This window comes from Octodon degus, unplaced genomic scaffold, assembly GCF_000260255.1.
Source record: "Octodon degus isolate 3935 unplaced genomic scaffold, OctDeg1.0 scaffold00087, whole genome shotgun sequence".
NCBI classification, from domain to species: domain Eukaryota; kingdom Metazoa; phylum Chordata; class Mammalia; order Rodentia; family Octodontidae; genus Octodon; species Octodon degus.
Window position 1 is genome coordinate 2,555,042 of NW_004524663.1, and position 17,102 is coordinate 2,572,143.

The 17,102-nt window shown below is 41.7% G+C and overlaps 1 protein-coding gene across 6 annotated transcripts in view; it reads left to right on the forward strand.

The window, feature by feature from the left end:
• Trpm3 (transient receptor potential cation channel subfamily M member 3) overlaps positions 1–17,102 on the forward strand; it is a 333,483-nt gene that overhangs the window by 113,778 nt on the left and 202,603 nt on the right. For all 6 annotated transcript variants that reach the window (XM_004637157.2, XM_023721897.1, XM_023721896.1 and 3 more), the window contains exon 8: positions 3,857–3,980. In XM_004637157.2, coding sequence (XP_004637214.1) covers positions 3,857–3,980 — 124 coding nt within the window. The remainder of the gene's footprint in view (positions 1–3,856; positions 3,981–17,102) is intronic.

A 17,102-nucleotide genomic window follows, 5' to 3' on the forward strand; every position in this document is an offset into this window, starting at 1 on the left:
TATCTGCTATTGCTTTGTTAAGTGGCAAAACTGCAAATATTGGGGAGCAGTTAAAAGCCAGAAGTACTAAAACTGAAAGAGGAAAGCCTCTTGATGCGATCTTAGAATGGAAAAAAGCAATGAAACAGGGACAGCTGGTCACATGTAATACATAACAAAATTACCTTTGTTCCACCCAAAATCATCTTTGTTCCACCAGCTATGGCCATCTCATACTCTGGAAAGATCAATCTATTTGTTTTACTTTCTTTTTTAAAATCTTTTATTTATTTGGTACAAGCTCTCACTACTCAGTTTGAACTCGTAGTGATCCTCTTGTCTCAGCCTCCGTCACCACGCCCACTTTTGGCCATGCCCTGTTTCGGTGGCCAGCTTAGTGCACCCACAGCCTGCCTAGCATGCGGTACCAGGGGTCAAACCCAGTCTACACACTTGCCAGGCAGGTGCTTAGACCACCAAGCTATCTCCCCAGCCCCAACCTATTTCTTATATTCTGTGGTTCTTACTGCTAAATGATTAAGGCAAAGCTACAACCATGGTTACTGGTGAAATTGGGCTCAAAAGTACAGGATTATTAGTGTCTTTATCATCTGCAAGCCTATGAAAGCCATGAGGAATTAAATTGCACATATACCTTGATTTTTACAAAGCAGCAGACTGATTCTAAGTGACAGACAGATCCCTCAAATACTTAATGACCTTGGGGAATTTGGATTTCAATACAGACGGCTGGCAATGGAAAATAAATTTTGAGATGTTATCAAAATTAAACACCAGGAGGTGAATGATTGGACCTATCAAATGGCTAATCAGGAGAATCTCTTTGGTAGTTAATCATTTACAGCACTTATTCAGGCCCGATACCACAGAAGTCTTTAGACTAGAGTGATCCACTTGGGTAATCTGGCAAGGAATATCTATGTCCCGGCATGAGTGCTCTTCAGGAAAATTAGCTGGCAATACACATACAAATATGTGAGCTGCTGGCTTCTTCTCTATCTTCTCACTGTCTTAGGGATCAAACTGCAAATCTCTAGCATGATCTTCAAAGTCCCCCCAGGATCTTGTCCCTATTCACATGCTTCAACCCACCTTATTTTGTTTTTAAACTATGTTAGCTTTCCATTGCTGTCAGATGTAATTTTAAGGGCTTTTGTTTTGGCTCTGAGCTTTAGAGGTTTCTGTCCATGACCTGTTGGCCCTATTCCTTAGCACCTGTGGTGGCGCATCATGGTGGGGCAGCAGGTAAAGCAAAGCTGTCGGCCTCCATCGATGGATGGATCATGGAGGAGTACAGCATCCCCCAATCTAGCAGCCTTCCACACACATGAGAATTTGAGGAAACATGCTCTTTTTTAAATTATTTATTTGGTACAGTGTTTCACTACACAGCTCAGACTAATACTGATCCTCCTGTCGCAGCCTCACCAGCACTGGGATTACAGGCATGTGCCACCATGCCCAGCTTTGGTGGCTGGCACTGGGTGCCTGAGGTTCTGAGGCCAGCACAATATGTGGTACTGGGGGTCAAACCCAGGTCTGTGTGCTTGCCAGGCAGTCAATGAGACTACCAAGCTATCTCCCCAGTCCCTAAGGGAACATTCTAGATCTAAACCATAACACCTTTTATCTTCTTCAATCTAGGCCTATTCATACTGTTTTGTCTGCTTTATTCAACCGTACTACTTCCAACCCTCCCAATGTTCATTCATTCATTGAAGTCTCAAACAAAAGAGCACTTCTCCAAGGAGTATTGCTAGGTTGTCTGTCACAAGCTTCCCTACCTCTTTGCCTTTGACAGTCACAGCCCAATTGCTGGTGTGTGTCTTCCCCTTCCATCAGCTTGTAACTCAATGATGGGTTGGAATTGCACATATCTCACCTATCCCTGTAGCCTTGGCACACACCACAGTGTCTGGCACTAAGACATCCGCCATGCGGATGTTCATGAATGAATGGTTTCAGGCTGGTCTACAGCTAATGGCAAAGTCATCCAGAATTCCTTAGATAATCTTAAGATTTGATACATACTTTTTACAAATGTGTATATTCTTCATAAAGATCTTTCTGGAGAAAGAGGGGAGGCAAGGTAACCAAAGCCTCCTCCTGAGCGTCCTTTAGGATTCTCCGCATAGAAGTGTTATGTGAGATGCCATCCTGTTCAAAGTAGTGTCAACATAATAGCCATCCTGTGGATTCAGGTGAAGCCCACACAACCTGGGGCTTTGGTTACCAGCAGGCCATTCTCTACTCTCCCATCTTACTTTCTTATAAGCAATAAAATCTGTCTTCCTTTAATGTTAAGAGAAATCTCAGAGCTGTCTGCTCCAGTAGCCACAGTAGTGAAGCAGCCATGATGCAGTATACGAGGCACAAATGAAGACAACACGGTGCCCTGGCAGGAGCACTGGACAATGGGTCTGAAGAACTAGGTTTGGATTCTGACTGGGCCACTTATTTGCCCTGTGCTCCTAAGCATCTGGCTTTTTATGGTTAACATGCCCTGCCTGTGAAACTGCACAAGTCTTCCTGTGAGCATCACATGAAATAATAGTGTACTGTTTTATCTATAAGTCACTGATACTTCAATAATGAAGGCAACATATAAATTGTAAAATATTAGGCAAATTATGGGAATTTTGCAACTAATCCTTGAGAGCAGTTTTAGCCTCTTGATTTTGAACAGGATGTGTTAAGAATAAAACGAATGGCTGGCAAGATAGCTCAGCAGACTAAGCACCTACATTGGCAAGCACAGGGGCCAGGTTCAATCCCTGGTTGTGCATGTCATGCTGGCTCTGTCCCTGGGGTATGCTGAGCCAGCAAATGAGTCCAGGCGTGGTGGTGTATGACTGTAATCCCAGTGCTGGGGAGGCTGAAAACAGGAAGATCACTGTGAATCTGAGCTGCATAGTGAGATGCTGTACCAATACATAAAAGAAAAAAAAAAAAGAATAAAATGAGTTCTCCTTACCTGCCACCTTATGGCTGCTAGGCAACCTTTTCTCACCAGGCTAGTGAGAGAGGAATTCAGAATTAGTTGTGAATGATTCGTATTCAGGACATAACTGTGATCATTGGATATGATCCATCTGCCTGCTTTTATCTACCTTTCAACACTACAAAAACTATCTTTTAATAAAGTAGCCAGCACAACTCCTCCTTAAGGATCAGACTTTTGTTCATACTGCTAGAGCAAAACTTTGACATGAATAGTGATAATCTGAATCATTACCCAGATAAGCAACTAACTACATGGAATTTCAGAGAAAACATAACTGTGTTGCATACTGATGCTCAAAAATCCATTGGCCCTTTTTTTCTACAAATAGAGATAGCTGAAATTTATAGAGAAATGATATAGTAAATTCTGACCAAGATGCAAATGATTGAAGGATTTTTTTTAAAACAATCTATGGAAGAGGGCAGTAAACACATGGTATATGAAAGAAAAAAGAAAGAAATCGGTCTTCTATTTTGTTACATTCTGAGATATTTAATGTACTTTTAAAAATACCACAGTTGAAAATAGCTATTGTGAGAAAAAGAGGAAGAAACAACTTTTGTCCAAAATAAATGACAAAGGTATACAATACTGTATTCAATATTTCAAAAAGTATTGGAAGAAAATATCTTGAACATTATTCTCATGAAGAAATGGCCAATGTCTGAGGTAATGGATATGATAAACACCTTGATTGGACTACTTCTCAATATCTGTGTTTTCAAACACTACACTGCAGCCCTTTAACTGCCTATAGTTATGTGACAGTTAAAAGTAAACTGAAAACAGAGAAAATAAATGTGTGCTCAACAGGAGCTGGGCTGACCTGTCTGACTTTGGTTTTCATTGCAGGCTTATAAATGAATCTCTGAGGGACCAGCTCTTGGTGACGATCCAGAAGACCTTCACGTACACCCGAACCCAGGCCCAGCATTTGTTCATCATCCTGATGGAGTGCATGAAGAAGAAGGAGTTGGTACGTTAGCCCTGAGTGCAGGGCCCTCCTCATACTCCCATCTGTCACCTTGAATCACATGCCATCTCCTTTTCTGGGCAAGTTCATAAACCTCTGCAGGCTCCATTGGCTCTAGTAGTTTCCTCTCCTAAATAGCAAAGACACAGCTTTTCCTGCTTTGGATTGAATGTAGTGTGTGAAACAGGGTTGAAGCGTCGTTTCCCTATGGAGCTCTTCCAAATACTCCTGATTGTCAAATCAAATGAGATGAGAAGGGGAAAATCGGTTTCCCCCTGGGGAATGCTTTCAGTAGATCCTCTTATATTTGGGCATTCACTTTGCTTGGGAATAGTGAATCACTGCTGTGTTTTTTGTCCGTTATCTTCAGTGATTCCTATCCAGGGTAATAGGCTGATTTACACAGATGAAAAAGAAAAGCATACCCAAGAAATCCTAACAATGTGTGCACAGTGTTTGAAGTGCCTTTTGGTGACTACTGAGCCGTTCCTTATGTCAGAGCAACCTGAGAAATGCGGTATCACGGGGACCTTCTATTAAGGAGAATAGAAATAACTGAAAATAACATTTATTAAGCACTCAATAGATGCCAGGCAGGCAGCTAAAACATTAGATGTATTAACTCATGTGATCTTGCAACTACCCCATTGAGACAGATACAGTTATCACTCTCAACTTCTGCATGCTTAGTAAACAAGAAATAGGACTCAGAACTAGTGGCATTTAATCTCTATGAGCTATATTCAAAAAATTGTCTTTTGGAAGCCAATGTACTGAATCACCCACTCTGAGGAGATTCCTATCAGGCCTCAGCAAGCAGAAACTGTTTCCAAAGGTCTCTTGAGGCCTACCAGTGACCTAATCAGCAAACTACTGAAATTTTAAAAAAAGAAGAACCTGTTGATTATATTAAGCAAGCTAGGTCTCCAGAAAGCACCCACACAGCCTTTGCAAGGTTTCCAGCAGCTTCCAGGTTTGGAATGACAAGAGAACAGAAGGGGATACTGCCAATCCTAAAAAATCCAGGCTCCCAAGTTCTCAGCCTGGCCACCATGTACAGTGAGGCTGCAGTGGTGACAGCCGTCCTCTAGAGAGCTGGTGCCACCCCAGGGAGCACCACCCACATGGCCGCTGCTCCCAGTTCCAATCTTGCAGCTCACACACTTCCTCCACTGAGTCACCTGAAACTTGAACTTGCACAAGCCACAAGAGCAACTTTCTCCTGTGGTCTGAGCATTTTCCCGATGCTGCGGCCAAAGCTAACCATGAAAGCACATTACAATTATACCTTTTGGCAGTCTCACAAACTTCCTAGGAAGGCAGTTCTAGTACAAGTCGAGGAAAAGTTCAAGCTCATGAAACGAAAGATGTTGAACAAGTTTCTCCAGGTTCTTTCTGAGAATATTCACTGTATTCTGCCTGACCACTGTCAGGTCACTCAATTATGGGCCCAACTTAAAAGGTCAACTGTGCTGTAAACCAATTGATTTATCATAGGAAAGGTGAAGCAGCCCTAGCTGCAAGCCAAAAAAATGCATTCTGAACAAACAGTAAGTTATCTTTCCATATATGAACAGAAATATTAGGAAATTTTGAAGCCATAATTATAATTAAAATTATTTCACTTGTGATAGGCTGTTGATAGGCATGAATGGTACTATTGCAAATCAAGTGGAAATGAGGCAGGCATTTTCTTCTTTTGTGGAAGCAAAAAGGGAACTGAGGCATACCTCACTTAAAGTCAGTCTGGCAATGCACACAGAGCTTGGAAAAACCAGCTAGGGCTGACTGCTGCAGGGGATGCCCCAGCCACAGGCTGTATCCATGGTGCACACACAAGGCAGCATTGCATAGTGGGATCCTTCTCTTTCATGGAGTCTTCAGATGGCCTCTGGACCCCCTTCTACACTACATGGGATGTAATATTCTGAGACCAGTCTAACCTTTGCCAAGTTCAGCTGCGAGATTTGATCCTAGAGCTGCAGTGAGATCTTTCTCCTGGGGCTGGAGAGATAGCTCAGTAGAATAAGTGCTTGCCTGGCAAGCACAGGGTCCTGAGTTCAATCCCTGGTATCACAAAAAAAAAAAAAAAAAAAAAAAAAAGGAGATCTTTCTCCCACCTGCACCCAAATAACTTACATAAAAGTTGTGCCAGGGTTGCATATATAGAATGTGTGCCTCAGGGCCGTGAAGCCTTGTGGAAAATGGGTCTTGCAGCATCCTGGTAGTTTAGTCAGCCTACTTGACATCATCATTTAGAGATACTGCTGTACTTTCTGCTCACCTCATGCAGTTCTTGAAGAAATTCATTTCTCCTCTGATTCTTCACCTCTCTGACCTCTTAAGAAGACGTATCCCCTAGAAACCAACCTGCGACATAATTCTAGCAGTTTTCTGTGTTAAGGAAAACAAAACTGTCCACAGTAGCATACCAATATGGGGACCAATCTAAGGGATCAGAACCTAGTGGCCCTGTATCCCCCTTCTACCTCAAGCATGATCTGGCCATCAAGAAGATCAAGACCAGGAAAAGAGGACTCCAGGGCCAGCCACACCTTGACCCTAATCTTGTAAGTAGGAGCCACAATCTCGTCCTTTCCGGCGAGCAGTGTCAGCTTCTTCTGTTATTCCCAGTAGTGTACCAGCCCTCTAAGCTCCTGCAGAAGCCTTTCCCCCTGCCACCATTGTCAGCCCACCAGCCCTGACTGGAGACAACAAATTCACACTTGAAACCCTAGGGTGAAGGAAGACTGGCCGGACACAACCCTCTAAGCCCTGTCGTGTGCGGAGACCCTAACAAGTCACGGTGACCCAAAGCAGCAGTATAGTTTCTAGGTCACCGCCTTCCATGCCTGCGCCAACGAGACTCAACACCCCATCCTCCCTGTCAACCACTGGACCTTTAGGAATCCCGTGCGGTCCATCTTCTCACCGCTTCTCACTCATACCTAGGAATCACGTCTTGCCTCAGTGCAATGCCACTCCCAAAGCCAAGGCTTTACAGTCCACTCCTCCCTCCAGATTCAACCGCCCCCTCCCACTACTACATTTGTACCAAATCTGCACCTGGATGCCACGCTCTGTGTAATCCAAGGTCACTTCTGTTTCCTACAAATGGAAAGCCTCCTCTATTCTTTTCAAATTTTAAATCACATCTACTTCCCTGTATTCCTGTATTCCTCTCTCTGTATATTTCAAATGCTAAGCCTGTGTTAGTCACCTTCTTCCAGTTTCTGACTATTTCTTCACAATGTTTGTCTTTCCCTTGAATAAACAGAAATTCCCAAATTTAATGTATCTAAATTTATCAGGCTTTTTGCATTGAATTTTTTTCCTCTCACTTTTTGGGACTTTACCATTTTGTTTAACAAACCACTCAGGATTTCTGAATTTCTAGTTTCCTTAATCTTAATTCTGTTTAAATGCAACTGCAAGCATCCAACAGTGGCATCTCATAATTACTATGACTTTCAGCGGAAAAGTACATTTATAATTCTGTGGTTGCCTGGTAGCCCGTGTCTAAGCTGCTTATTGGTGGAAGCTGTCACACAGCATTGCTCACTTCGGGTCCCTGACACTTATTACTCCATTGTGTAACCTCTGTGAGGATTAGTTGGTATAATAATCTGGAATGAGTAGTCATTTTAAATGAGATACCTGGTAGCAGCTAGCAAAGAGAAGAAAGAGATTTCAGTGCCCATTGCTTCTCTATCTAGGGCAAGCAGTTTTGTTTTTCATCCTTCTTACTCAAATGAAATATTCATACGCCATATTTTTCCTTACAAAGGCAAAAAGTGAGCCATATTTAATTATGTTGGAAGATAAAAATTAAAACACCAACAACCTTGTACTCACGTCTCCAAGATGATTTCTTAATGTTACCTGATTAGAAAATACAGGGAAAAACCCTAAGTTTCAGTTCTTTTTATCTGAGTCTAGCATCCTTTACAGTTTTCCTACCTAATGGTAGAGGTTTTGGCAAATTACTACAATAATCATAACAACCACACTCTTATTAACCCTGCCTTACAGTTTCCAAAATAAGACCATTGTTCTTATTTTGTCTGTGTTTTGTATATGGGGAATTCATTGGAATGTATTCAACTTCACAGCCTGAATATAGAAGTACTGTTCCAGTCACAATTTGTGACAAAATTAAGATCAAGCTCTCTCACTTCCTGGGGGCTTCTGCAATGTACTTCTAAGCCTTTATGGGATTGTAACATAGGCTTCTGCTAACTTCCCTATAGCTAGTTCTCAATTGCAAGGACAAAGCTGAAATCAAGGCACAAACACTGAGACAAGGGTGTTAAGGAGGCCTATCCAGTCCATCCACTCTGAATGCAAAGGAAAGAAAAGAAACTGATTATTCCTCAGACTTCATCACTCAGGAGGTTTCCGAGGACCTGCTCTCTTGGTTCACTTGGATGGTATCATACGCTGAGTAGCTTATAAACATGAATTTATTGTCCAGACCTCTCAAGGCTGGGAAGTACAAGAGCGAGGTACGAGCAGCTCTGGGGGTCAGTGAAGGGGTTCTCACAATGTGCGCCTTGTCGCTGCCTTCTCCCACAGTAGAGGGCAAGCAAGGCCCTTTGGACTTCTCTCTGAGAACACTAATCCCTCTCACTGGGGAAAACCTTCATGACCTAATCACTGTCCAAATGCCTCCTCTCCTAACATCACCATGGTAATTAACATTCAATAAATGAATGGGGGCCACACATATTCAGGCCCTCGTACTCATACAGACATCCTCAGTAGACATCGAAAAGAGGTTGTTTAGGAGATTTATGGGGACTTAATGTCTACCTTTACTTAGAGAGTGAACACGCAGGCAGAGAAACTAAATGTATGGGCTCAATCACTGTTCCACCCTGGAAGCTGAGCTTTGGCACCTCATTGTCACCACATTTTCTCATGGATAGGGTACCGTAAAGCAAGAAAACATCAAGAATATATGAAATATGTTCACAGAATACATGGAAGCAAAGATGCTAGGACAGAACTTCTGCATCCTTTTGAAGAAGCTCTCTGTAGCAGTTGACACCATCAACTTCCTTTCTTCCTGAACTCACTTTCCATGGAGTCTGTTAGAATATCAATTTTGTATTTGTGTCCCTGCTTATAATGCATTTTTCACTTTTCAGAGCCAGTTTATTTTCCTGGCTTTTCTCTATAAACAGATGTTTATAAAGATCAATTTTAGATTCTTTCTATTCATTGTTATGACTTCTGTTATCACATTGAGACAATCCTCAAATGCACAAAGACTTAGGCTGCCTCTGAGCTCCTGCATTTCCCAATTCCATACTCTTATATCTCCCCATTCTTCCTTGCCTAGACTATTGCTATTCTATTTTTAACCAGCCCCCGCCTTAAGTATCATTCCCCCAAAGTCACCACATAAGTTGTCATACTTTTCTGTAAAGAAGACAGTAAGACTTTTAAGTTTTGTATGCCAGACACACTCCTTGTACTGGTGGTGGTGAGCCTATAGCACACACACCACAGCAATCTATTTGGATCATTGAAAGTTCAAAGTTTTACCATCACTGCATTTGTTTTTTTTTTTATTTGTTTTTTTTTTTTATTTTTCGGAACTGGGGATTGAACTCAGGCCCTTGCGCTTGCCAAGGAAGCACTTATTCCACTGAGCCATCTCCCCAGCCACACTGCATTTGTTTTAAACAACCTTTTAAAATATAAAAGCTAGAGCCTGTGAGATAGCTCAGCAGACAAGACACCTGCTTTGGCAAGTGCAGGAACCAGGGTTTGATCCTCAGTCCCACGTGCCATGCTGGCCCTGCCTCCAGGACATGCTGAGACAGCGAACAAGTCCAGCTGTGGTGGTGCACAACTGTAATCCCAGCACTGGGGAGGCTGAAAATAGGGGGATCACTATGAGTTCGAGCTGCATAGTGAGACCCTGTACAAAATACATAAAATGAAAAAATAAAATAAAATAAAATAAAATAAACTATAAAAGCTATTCTGAACTTACTGGTCACAGAAAAATAGAATGACCTACTGGCACCCAAAGCCTCATCACAAGGGCTGTTTCTAGGGGAAACCTGATGAAGACACCATTCCAGTCCTGTGTGTGACACACCCCCAGATTAAGATGATACCAGAGGCTATGGGGAGCTAAGTGTCTGACTCAGCTGATTAAGCACCTTTCCAGTCCTCTCTACTTTTCCCCGTGCTCCCAGGAAGGTGGCAGAGGGTGCTGGTGGGACCTCTCTGTTGTCCTGTGGCTCAGGACAGCAGCAGACACTCCAATTCCAGAGTGAGTAGGAAGTGAGTCACCAGCAGCTGGCCGCTGGCTCCTCCCAGATTCAGGGTGTTGCAAACTGCTCCTCCACCATCCCACCTGAGGAGAAGATTGGGAGGAAGCCAGAGGAAACTTCATTAGCCAGGAAGACAGGATTTTCCTCTGGTTTTCTGCAGCAAGGGAGGCAAGCATCCCTTGCTTGGTCAGGGAATGGTCAGCATGCTGGCTTGCAGAGTGGGACACAGAGAATATGACCCACAGCGGAAGATATGCTGGTCCCTTCCTATAGTAATGCCAGGTGCTTCACACCAAAACAGAGCCAACCACATCACTCACGTGAACATGAAGTATACTGCTTGGCCTACAGTGCCAATCTTAAATGCCACTGTGAATCAAATCCTTCATGCCAACCAATCTGATCTCCTTGTATCCATTTTCTGCCTCCCTGAACTGTTCAGGCTTAGGGCATTCTCTTTAGCTATATCCACGTCACATATTTGCAGACGCACAGACCCAACCCCCCTCCCCACACACAATCTGAAATATACCTGTATCCTTCATTTGAAACCCTTGTGGTACTTATCGCTGATACTTTCAGTTGTTCTTATAAATCTTTAACTTTCCATGTAAGATCTTAAGAGTTGAATCTGTGTCCGATTCAATGATCTTTCTCTCCTACACTCACTCATGCCTAATTGTGCTTGGTAGCACAGCATATGCACATCAGACACTCAATAAATCTTCACTTAATGGATGACTGAGTGAATGAATAAATTTAGATGAATATACATTTAGTGGAGTGATGCATATTCAGTATCCATAAATTCTGCTAAAATCTCTACTAGCAGGAGCATATCTCCTTAGGGAGTTTTAGATTTGGTTTATGGACTTAAGATTTGATTCAGGCCCAGCTGTTTATATCATTGGGCCTCTAGGAAGGACTGTAATCTGACAATTATGAAGAACTAGCTCTAGGTGCAACCATGTGACTTAACTTGAATTCCTAGGATCCTCAGCTTTAAACAGTTGCAACAATACTTGTCATAGGAATTGGCCATGCTTAAAGTTTCTTCATTTTCTGGGCTAGACTGTCTTGAATTTAACCCAGTAATAAAAACATAACTATAACAAAAACAATTAAGACTGAGATCATGGTTTCATATGTTCTATGTCCCCTACCAAATGTAAGACTAAGAAGTATCCAGAATATTACATGGCTTCCAATTTTCTGCATAAGAGTCCAAGACTCCAGAGAGTGGATAAATCTTCCCAAGACACTAAAAAATGAAGGAGGCTCTCTATCTTTTTACAGAGCCATAAAAGTCAAGAAAACATAATATCTAAATAAAGAAATTTCATCTCCTTTTGTAGGTAGACACCCTATATTTGAGAAAGAACCACAAATTCAAGATGTTTCTTCCTTAGAAAAATAGATGCTGTTGGATTCTTAATATTACAAGCAAGGGGTGGCTAGTGTCACCTGGCAGATGGGAGTATCAGCAGCATATAGGAGGTATTTTGTACCCTCTACCCTAGAATTCTGAGGAGAACTAAGCATTGAATCATACGTAAAGGATCTTAACAAAGTGTATGGTTCCCTAGGAAGTCCTCTGGAGTTGTTAGTTAGCATTATAGTTATTCTATGAGCAACTACAAGAACTAATCAGAATGTAAGCACAGTTTTCAAAGTTTTCCCTTGCATCACTTTTAGTCTAAGTGAAAACTGTCAGTGAGTCATACTATGACCCCAGGGACTTACTATTCTATCTTCAGTTTCCATCTTCCCTTCTTCCTCTTAATGGACAAGATTACGGAGTAGGCACTTTAATCCACTGAGCTATTTGGCCAACCCTTGAAATGTGACTCTTGTAAAAGTACTCTTATATGTGACCAGGCTAACTAAAATTAGAAGGGGATTATAAGCTTTTCTAAGAATGGAACATTAATATAAAGGTATGCACTGTACATGTATCCTCCCAGGTAATAAGAAAGGAGCAGGCCCATCCTGTCTTTAGAAGAAAATGAAAACAGTAACTGAATAACAAAGACATAGAATGGCCATGGTTAGAGATCTGTCTGTGATGCACTATGAAAAAATTTGGGTCACCTTTATTGCATACAACAGTTATTTTGAGATAAGTGGACTATGACTGTAATCAACTCTAAGATTTCCCTGAATTTCACTCCATTTCTGAAACACATTTCAATAATACATTTATGTAGCTATAACTTGAAGATGTGTCACTGTTTGTTATTTAACAATGTTTCCCTTGTTACTTAATGCATCAGAAAAATCTAATTAGTTTATCACTTTCATATAGTCCAGGGGCCTCTGGAATGTCCCATTTAGTTCAAAGTCAAAAGACTAAATCTAAAACTTGATTTTGGAAAGTTTGTCAAAACAAAGGTTTAAAATTCTTGATCAAAAGGAAATCACAGGTCACTGTGAAACAAGCATTTAACCAAAAAGATAACCAAAATGACAATGACTTCAAAGGAAAATACAAAAGCCACATCATATAAGAAAAAATACCTACTCTTCAATAGAGAGGATTCACTTTTCTTCAGTGATCAAAAGACCTAATAAAAGCAAATGAATTCTTGTAGAAAACTTTGTTATTTCAACATAAGGAATCATATTCTAATTCTGTGCATACCTTTATATTAATGTTCCATTCTTAGAAAAGCTTATAATCCCCTTCTAATTTTAGTTAGCCTGGTCACATATAAGAGTACTTTTACAAGAGTCACATTTCAAGGGTTGGCCAAATAGCTCAGTGGATTAAAGTGCCTGCAAGCAGGCTCCAGGGCTGGGGGTTCAATCCCTGGGCATGCTGTGTGAGCCCCACCCCCAGGGTGCACTGAGACAGCAATTGAGACCGGGTATGGTGGCACATGCCTGTAATCCCAGCACTTGGGAGGCTGTAAACAGGCAGATCACTATGAATCCAATCTAGTAATGAGACCCTGAACACCCTGTAGACCCTTCCCTGAATACTAAAAAAAAAAAAAAGTCACATTACATAAACCTCTCTACAATCTTAATGATTTAGTTTTACCTATTATTATTTCCCTTATTCCAAAACAATCTTTAAGCAGTCTTCAAACTAGAATATGTTTGTATATACACAGAATAGCTTGCATAATTAGCTGCTAACTTCTGCTGCTGCTCTATTGAAAGGAAGAGTTAATGCTTCAATTTTTCTCTCCTTATTTTTCATAGTTTTGACCAATATTGCATGTTTGTATCTAGTAACATAAACAACTAATTTGAAGACCAACAATATTGAATAACAATCATTGCTAAATTCCTATCATTTTGTTTAGTGAAATTCTATGTTGTTTCTTTTCTTTTCTTTTTTTTTTAGGGAAGGGTCTACAGGGTGTCCAGGGTCTCACTACTACATCAGACTCATAGGGATCTGCCTGTTTGTAGCCTCCCAAGAGCTAGGATTACAGGCGCGCCACCACACCTGGTCTCAACAGCCTTCTCAGTGCACCCTGGGGGCAGGGCCAGCACAGCAGGCCTGGGGATCAAACAGCCAGCCAAACCACTGAGCTGTTCAACTGGCCCTCTGTGTCATTTCTAATAGGTTTTTTTTTTGTTTCTACTGTTTCATTCTCTTTAAAAAAGAAAAACAGAAAAATATTAATCTTTTGTCCATACCTTATAGTGTCAGTTACCAAAAGGTCTCTCTCCTTTCTGATATGTAGAGATATTTTTAAATTTTAGTTCTCATATATTACAATTTTTAAACTCATGATAACTTCCATTTCTGGTGGAAATCCAGGAAGTCGGCAATTCTGAACTTACATCAGCATTTTATAGATGAACACCACTAACCTTAGCATCAAGCATGAAAAGGAGACTTGACACCAGATGAATGGCAGCATGGTGGGCATGGAGCTCTCAGCTCAGCCCCTCATCCACTTATAGATAATACGGCAGTGGTGAGCAGACAGTCCCTTTTCTTCATAGTACCTCACACAATTACTAATCTCCTGTATTATGCTGCGGTGGGTGTGTCTTTGTTCTCCTCTGACACTGTGAGGGAGGAAGCAGCTGCCTCTACCATGCTGTCACATCCTCTACCTTGGCCTACCAGACATATACGAGGTAAGGAAACATCTATTAAACAAACATACTCTTTGGTGTTCTTAAGCTAATCAAGACATACTTCATATTTTCTTGGCAAAAGCAATGAATAATTAGTTTCTTCTCAGAAGAAGCTCTAGTAAGGAGCCTGCCCCAGTCACGGAAGGTAACCAGTCTCCCCCCAACACTCAGGCTCATGGTCACCACACTCTCCTCCTCTAATGCAGGACAAAACCAGAATGGCCAAGAAGCAAGTTTCAGTAATGTAACTAAAAACAACTCAGAGGTTGTATACATCTGCCATTTAATTCAGCACAGCAAAACTCCAAGACATGAAGCAACTGAAAATTAATCCTGAAACTAGAAGTTCATCTGTAGTTTTCCTCCCAGTTTATATTCATCCAGTCTACTTCTTAACAATTATGCTTGAATTATTCATTAGAGAAAGCTAAATACTGATGGACTTCAGGAAATACCCCCCAGAAACATTGTATTGCTCTACTGTATTGGCTATAGCACTTGAAAAACAGCAAAGTGCTTGGCAGAGCCTCTAAAGGAACTCATACACCATCAGGCCCTTGCAAATTAACTCTTATTCATAAGTTGAGAGTAGAGAGGAACCTTTCACCACACCCACCCAAGGGGACCTGCATACAAACTCTTTCTTCTAGGTTCCTTGATCTTTTCCCAAAGTCCCTGACTGAAGATGGACCTTCTTCTCATCCTATTTCTCCCATTACTCAAAGCAGCATAGTCAAAGGTCCTGTTTCCTGAGGGACCTGCTGATTTCAACACTTTTCCACCCCCAAGTGCCTGACACCTGCAACTTGAAGGAGAACAGGCAAAATTTGGTATATGGTTTTACAGGGTTCAGGACATGGTTGTCTGAAACAAGACAGAAACAGCACAGCAGAGGCACCCAGTGGAGGAAAGGTGCTCAACCTATGCCAGCTAGAAGCAGAAAAAAAGGAGGAGCCAGGGACAAGAAGACACACCCCAGCCCCACTGCTAGCCAGGTCCCACTCTAACAGAACACATGGCTACTGAACTCATCCGTGGATTGGTTAATCCACTGGCGACCATAGTGCCCCACAATCCATTTGCCTTCCAAGAGCCCCACTTCTGAACACTTAGGACTTGGGGGCACATTTTAGACCTATACCATGACATCTGCCTAATTACTATCCTAAAGGATTGTTAACAAAGTCATTTATTGTGGTTGAACTCCAGGCCTCAACACCATTACCTGTCAAAAAAAATATCAGAAGAAAGCCTAGAAAGGCAAAGTGGACAACAATGAGGCTTGTGACTTAGACCCAGATCTTTTTGCCTTGTCTGTTGTAAATGATTTTTAAGTTTCTGATATATTTTAAGTATACACAATGATCCCATTCATCATAGGGAATGTGTACCTGTCCATGATATAACTAGGTTCTTTTTCCCCTTATTCCCCTACCTATCCTTTAACTTCTCTTCAACTCCTTATTTACAAAAGCTTCGCTTCCATTTTTTTCTTTCTTTTCTCTTTTTTCCCCTTTCCCTTCCTTTCTCCCTCACCCTTCTCTAGCTCCCCTTCCTATTTGAGTATCTTTATTTCCTATTTCACAGTATCCACTATACATTTCAATCCTTATATAATAGCATACTACTTTGTCATAAAGAGGGATAAACTCAAGCCCTTGCTAGCTAAATGGATGCCCTTTGAGACCTCACTCTTCAGTGAATTAAATCGGACTCACATTTAAACACTGCATTATTTCAGTGGTGTGAGAAACCAAAAATGTAAGTAAGGACCAAAATGTTGTAAATGTACCTAGTGAGTGTTCCTTCCTCCCCCTTCGTGCAGACCTCTTCTCAAAACCAAGTTTATTTTTTAAAAACAGGTCTCAAAGAACAAAACTCAGCAGCTTCCAGCCTAGCGTGTGTTCTCTTGGCTAAATTACTAAGGCCAGGCAGAGCTCATTAACAGGTAGAGTGTACCAAGTGTCTTCCATGCCAAACTAAGTTACTTTTCTTTCTAGTTCTAGTGAAAGATTTTAACCATGGCATAAAGACCACTGAAGAAGCTGACCTCACTGATTTAGACAAAACCTCTGCAACAATTTTTCCCTCCTTTAGCCTTCTAAAAGTCTCTCTATTAATGTTTAAAATGTATCTCAGCACCTCCGAGTAGGTTTTGATTCTTATGCCCAACAACCCAAGTTAAGACTTTACTGTAATCATTGAAATTTCAGGTTTTGCTAAAGAGAAAGCATGGGTTCTGAATGATCAAATTGACTGGAGTTTCAGCTGTGGACCTGTCCAGTTTCTGGACACCACCATGAACCCCCAAACAGTCACTGTATGCCCTCTCCTAGGACAAGCTGACCCTTGGCTCCCTCCCAAGGTGACGCCCTCTCTGCTAGCAGAGACTAACCTGGATGGGCTTCTAGGAGGTGGAGGCCCGGCCTGTCTGCACGGCAAGCAGTCAGCATTTCCCATCCTCCCGTAGCTTCACAAAAATCAAGTTTTTCTCAGACAGGCCTAGAGACCTCAGAACACACAACAGCAATGCTTCAAAATCCAAGAAGACTTTATCCACAGTCCTCACGTGTGGCGAGAACAGGTGAGCACAGTGGGCAGGCCGCACCTGCTCCTGGTTCTTGCTTAGGGTGCGGTGCAGTAGCAGCTCTCCTTCAGCTCTTGCTGCCAGCATTAAGCTGTTAATAAAAGGAAAATCCACCCTGTAAACCCAGCCCTCTAGGAGGCTGAAGCA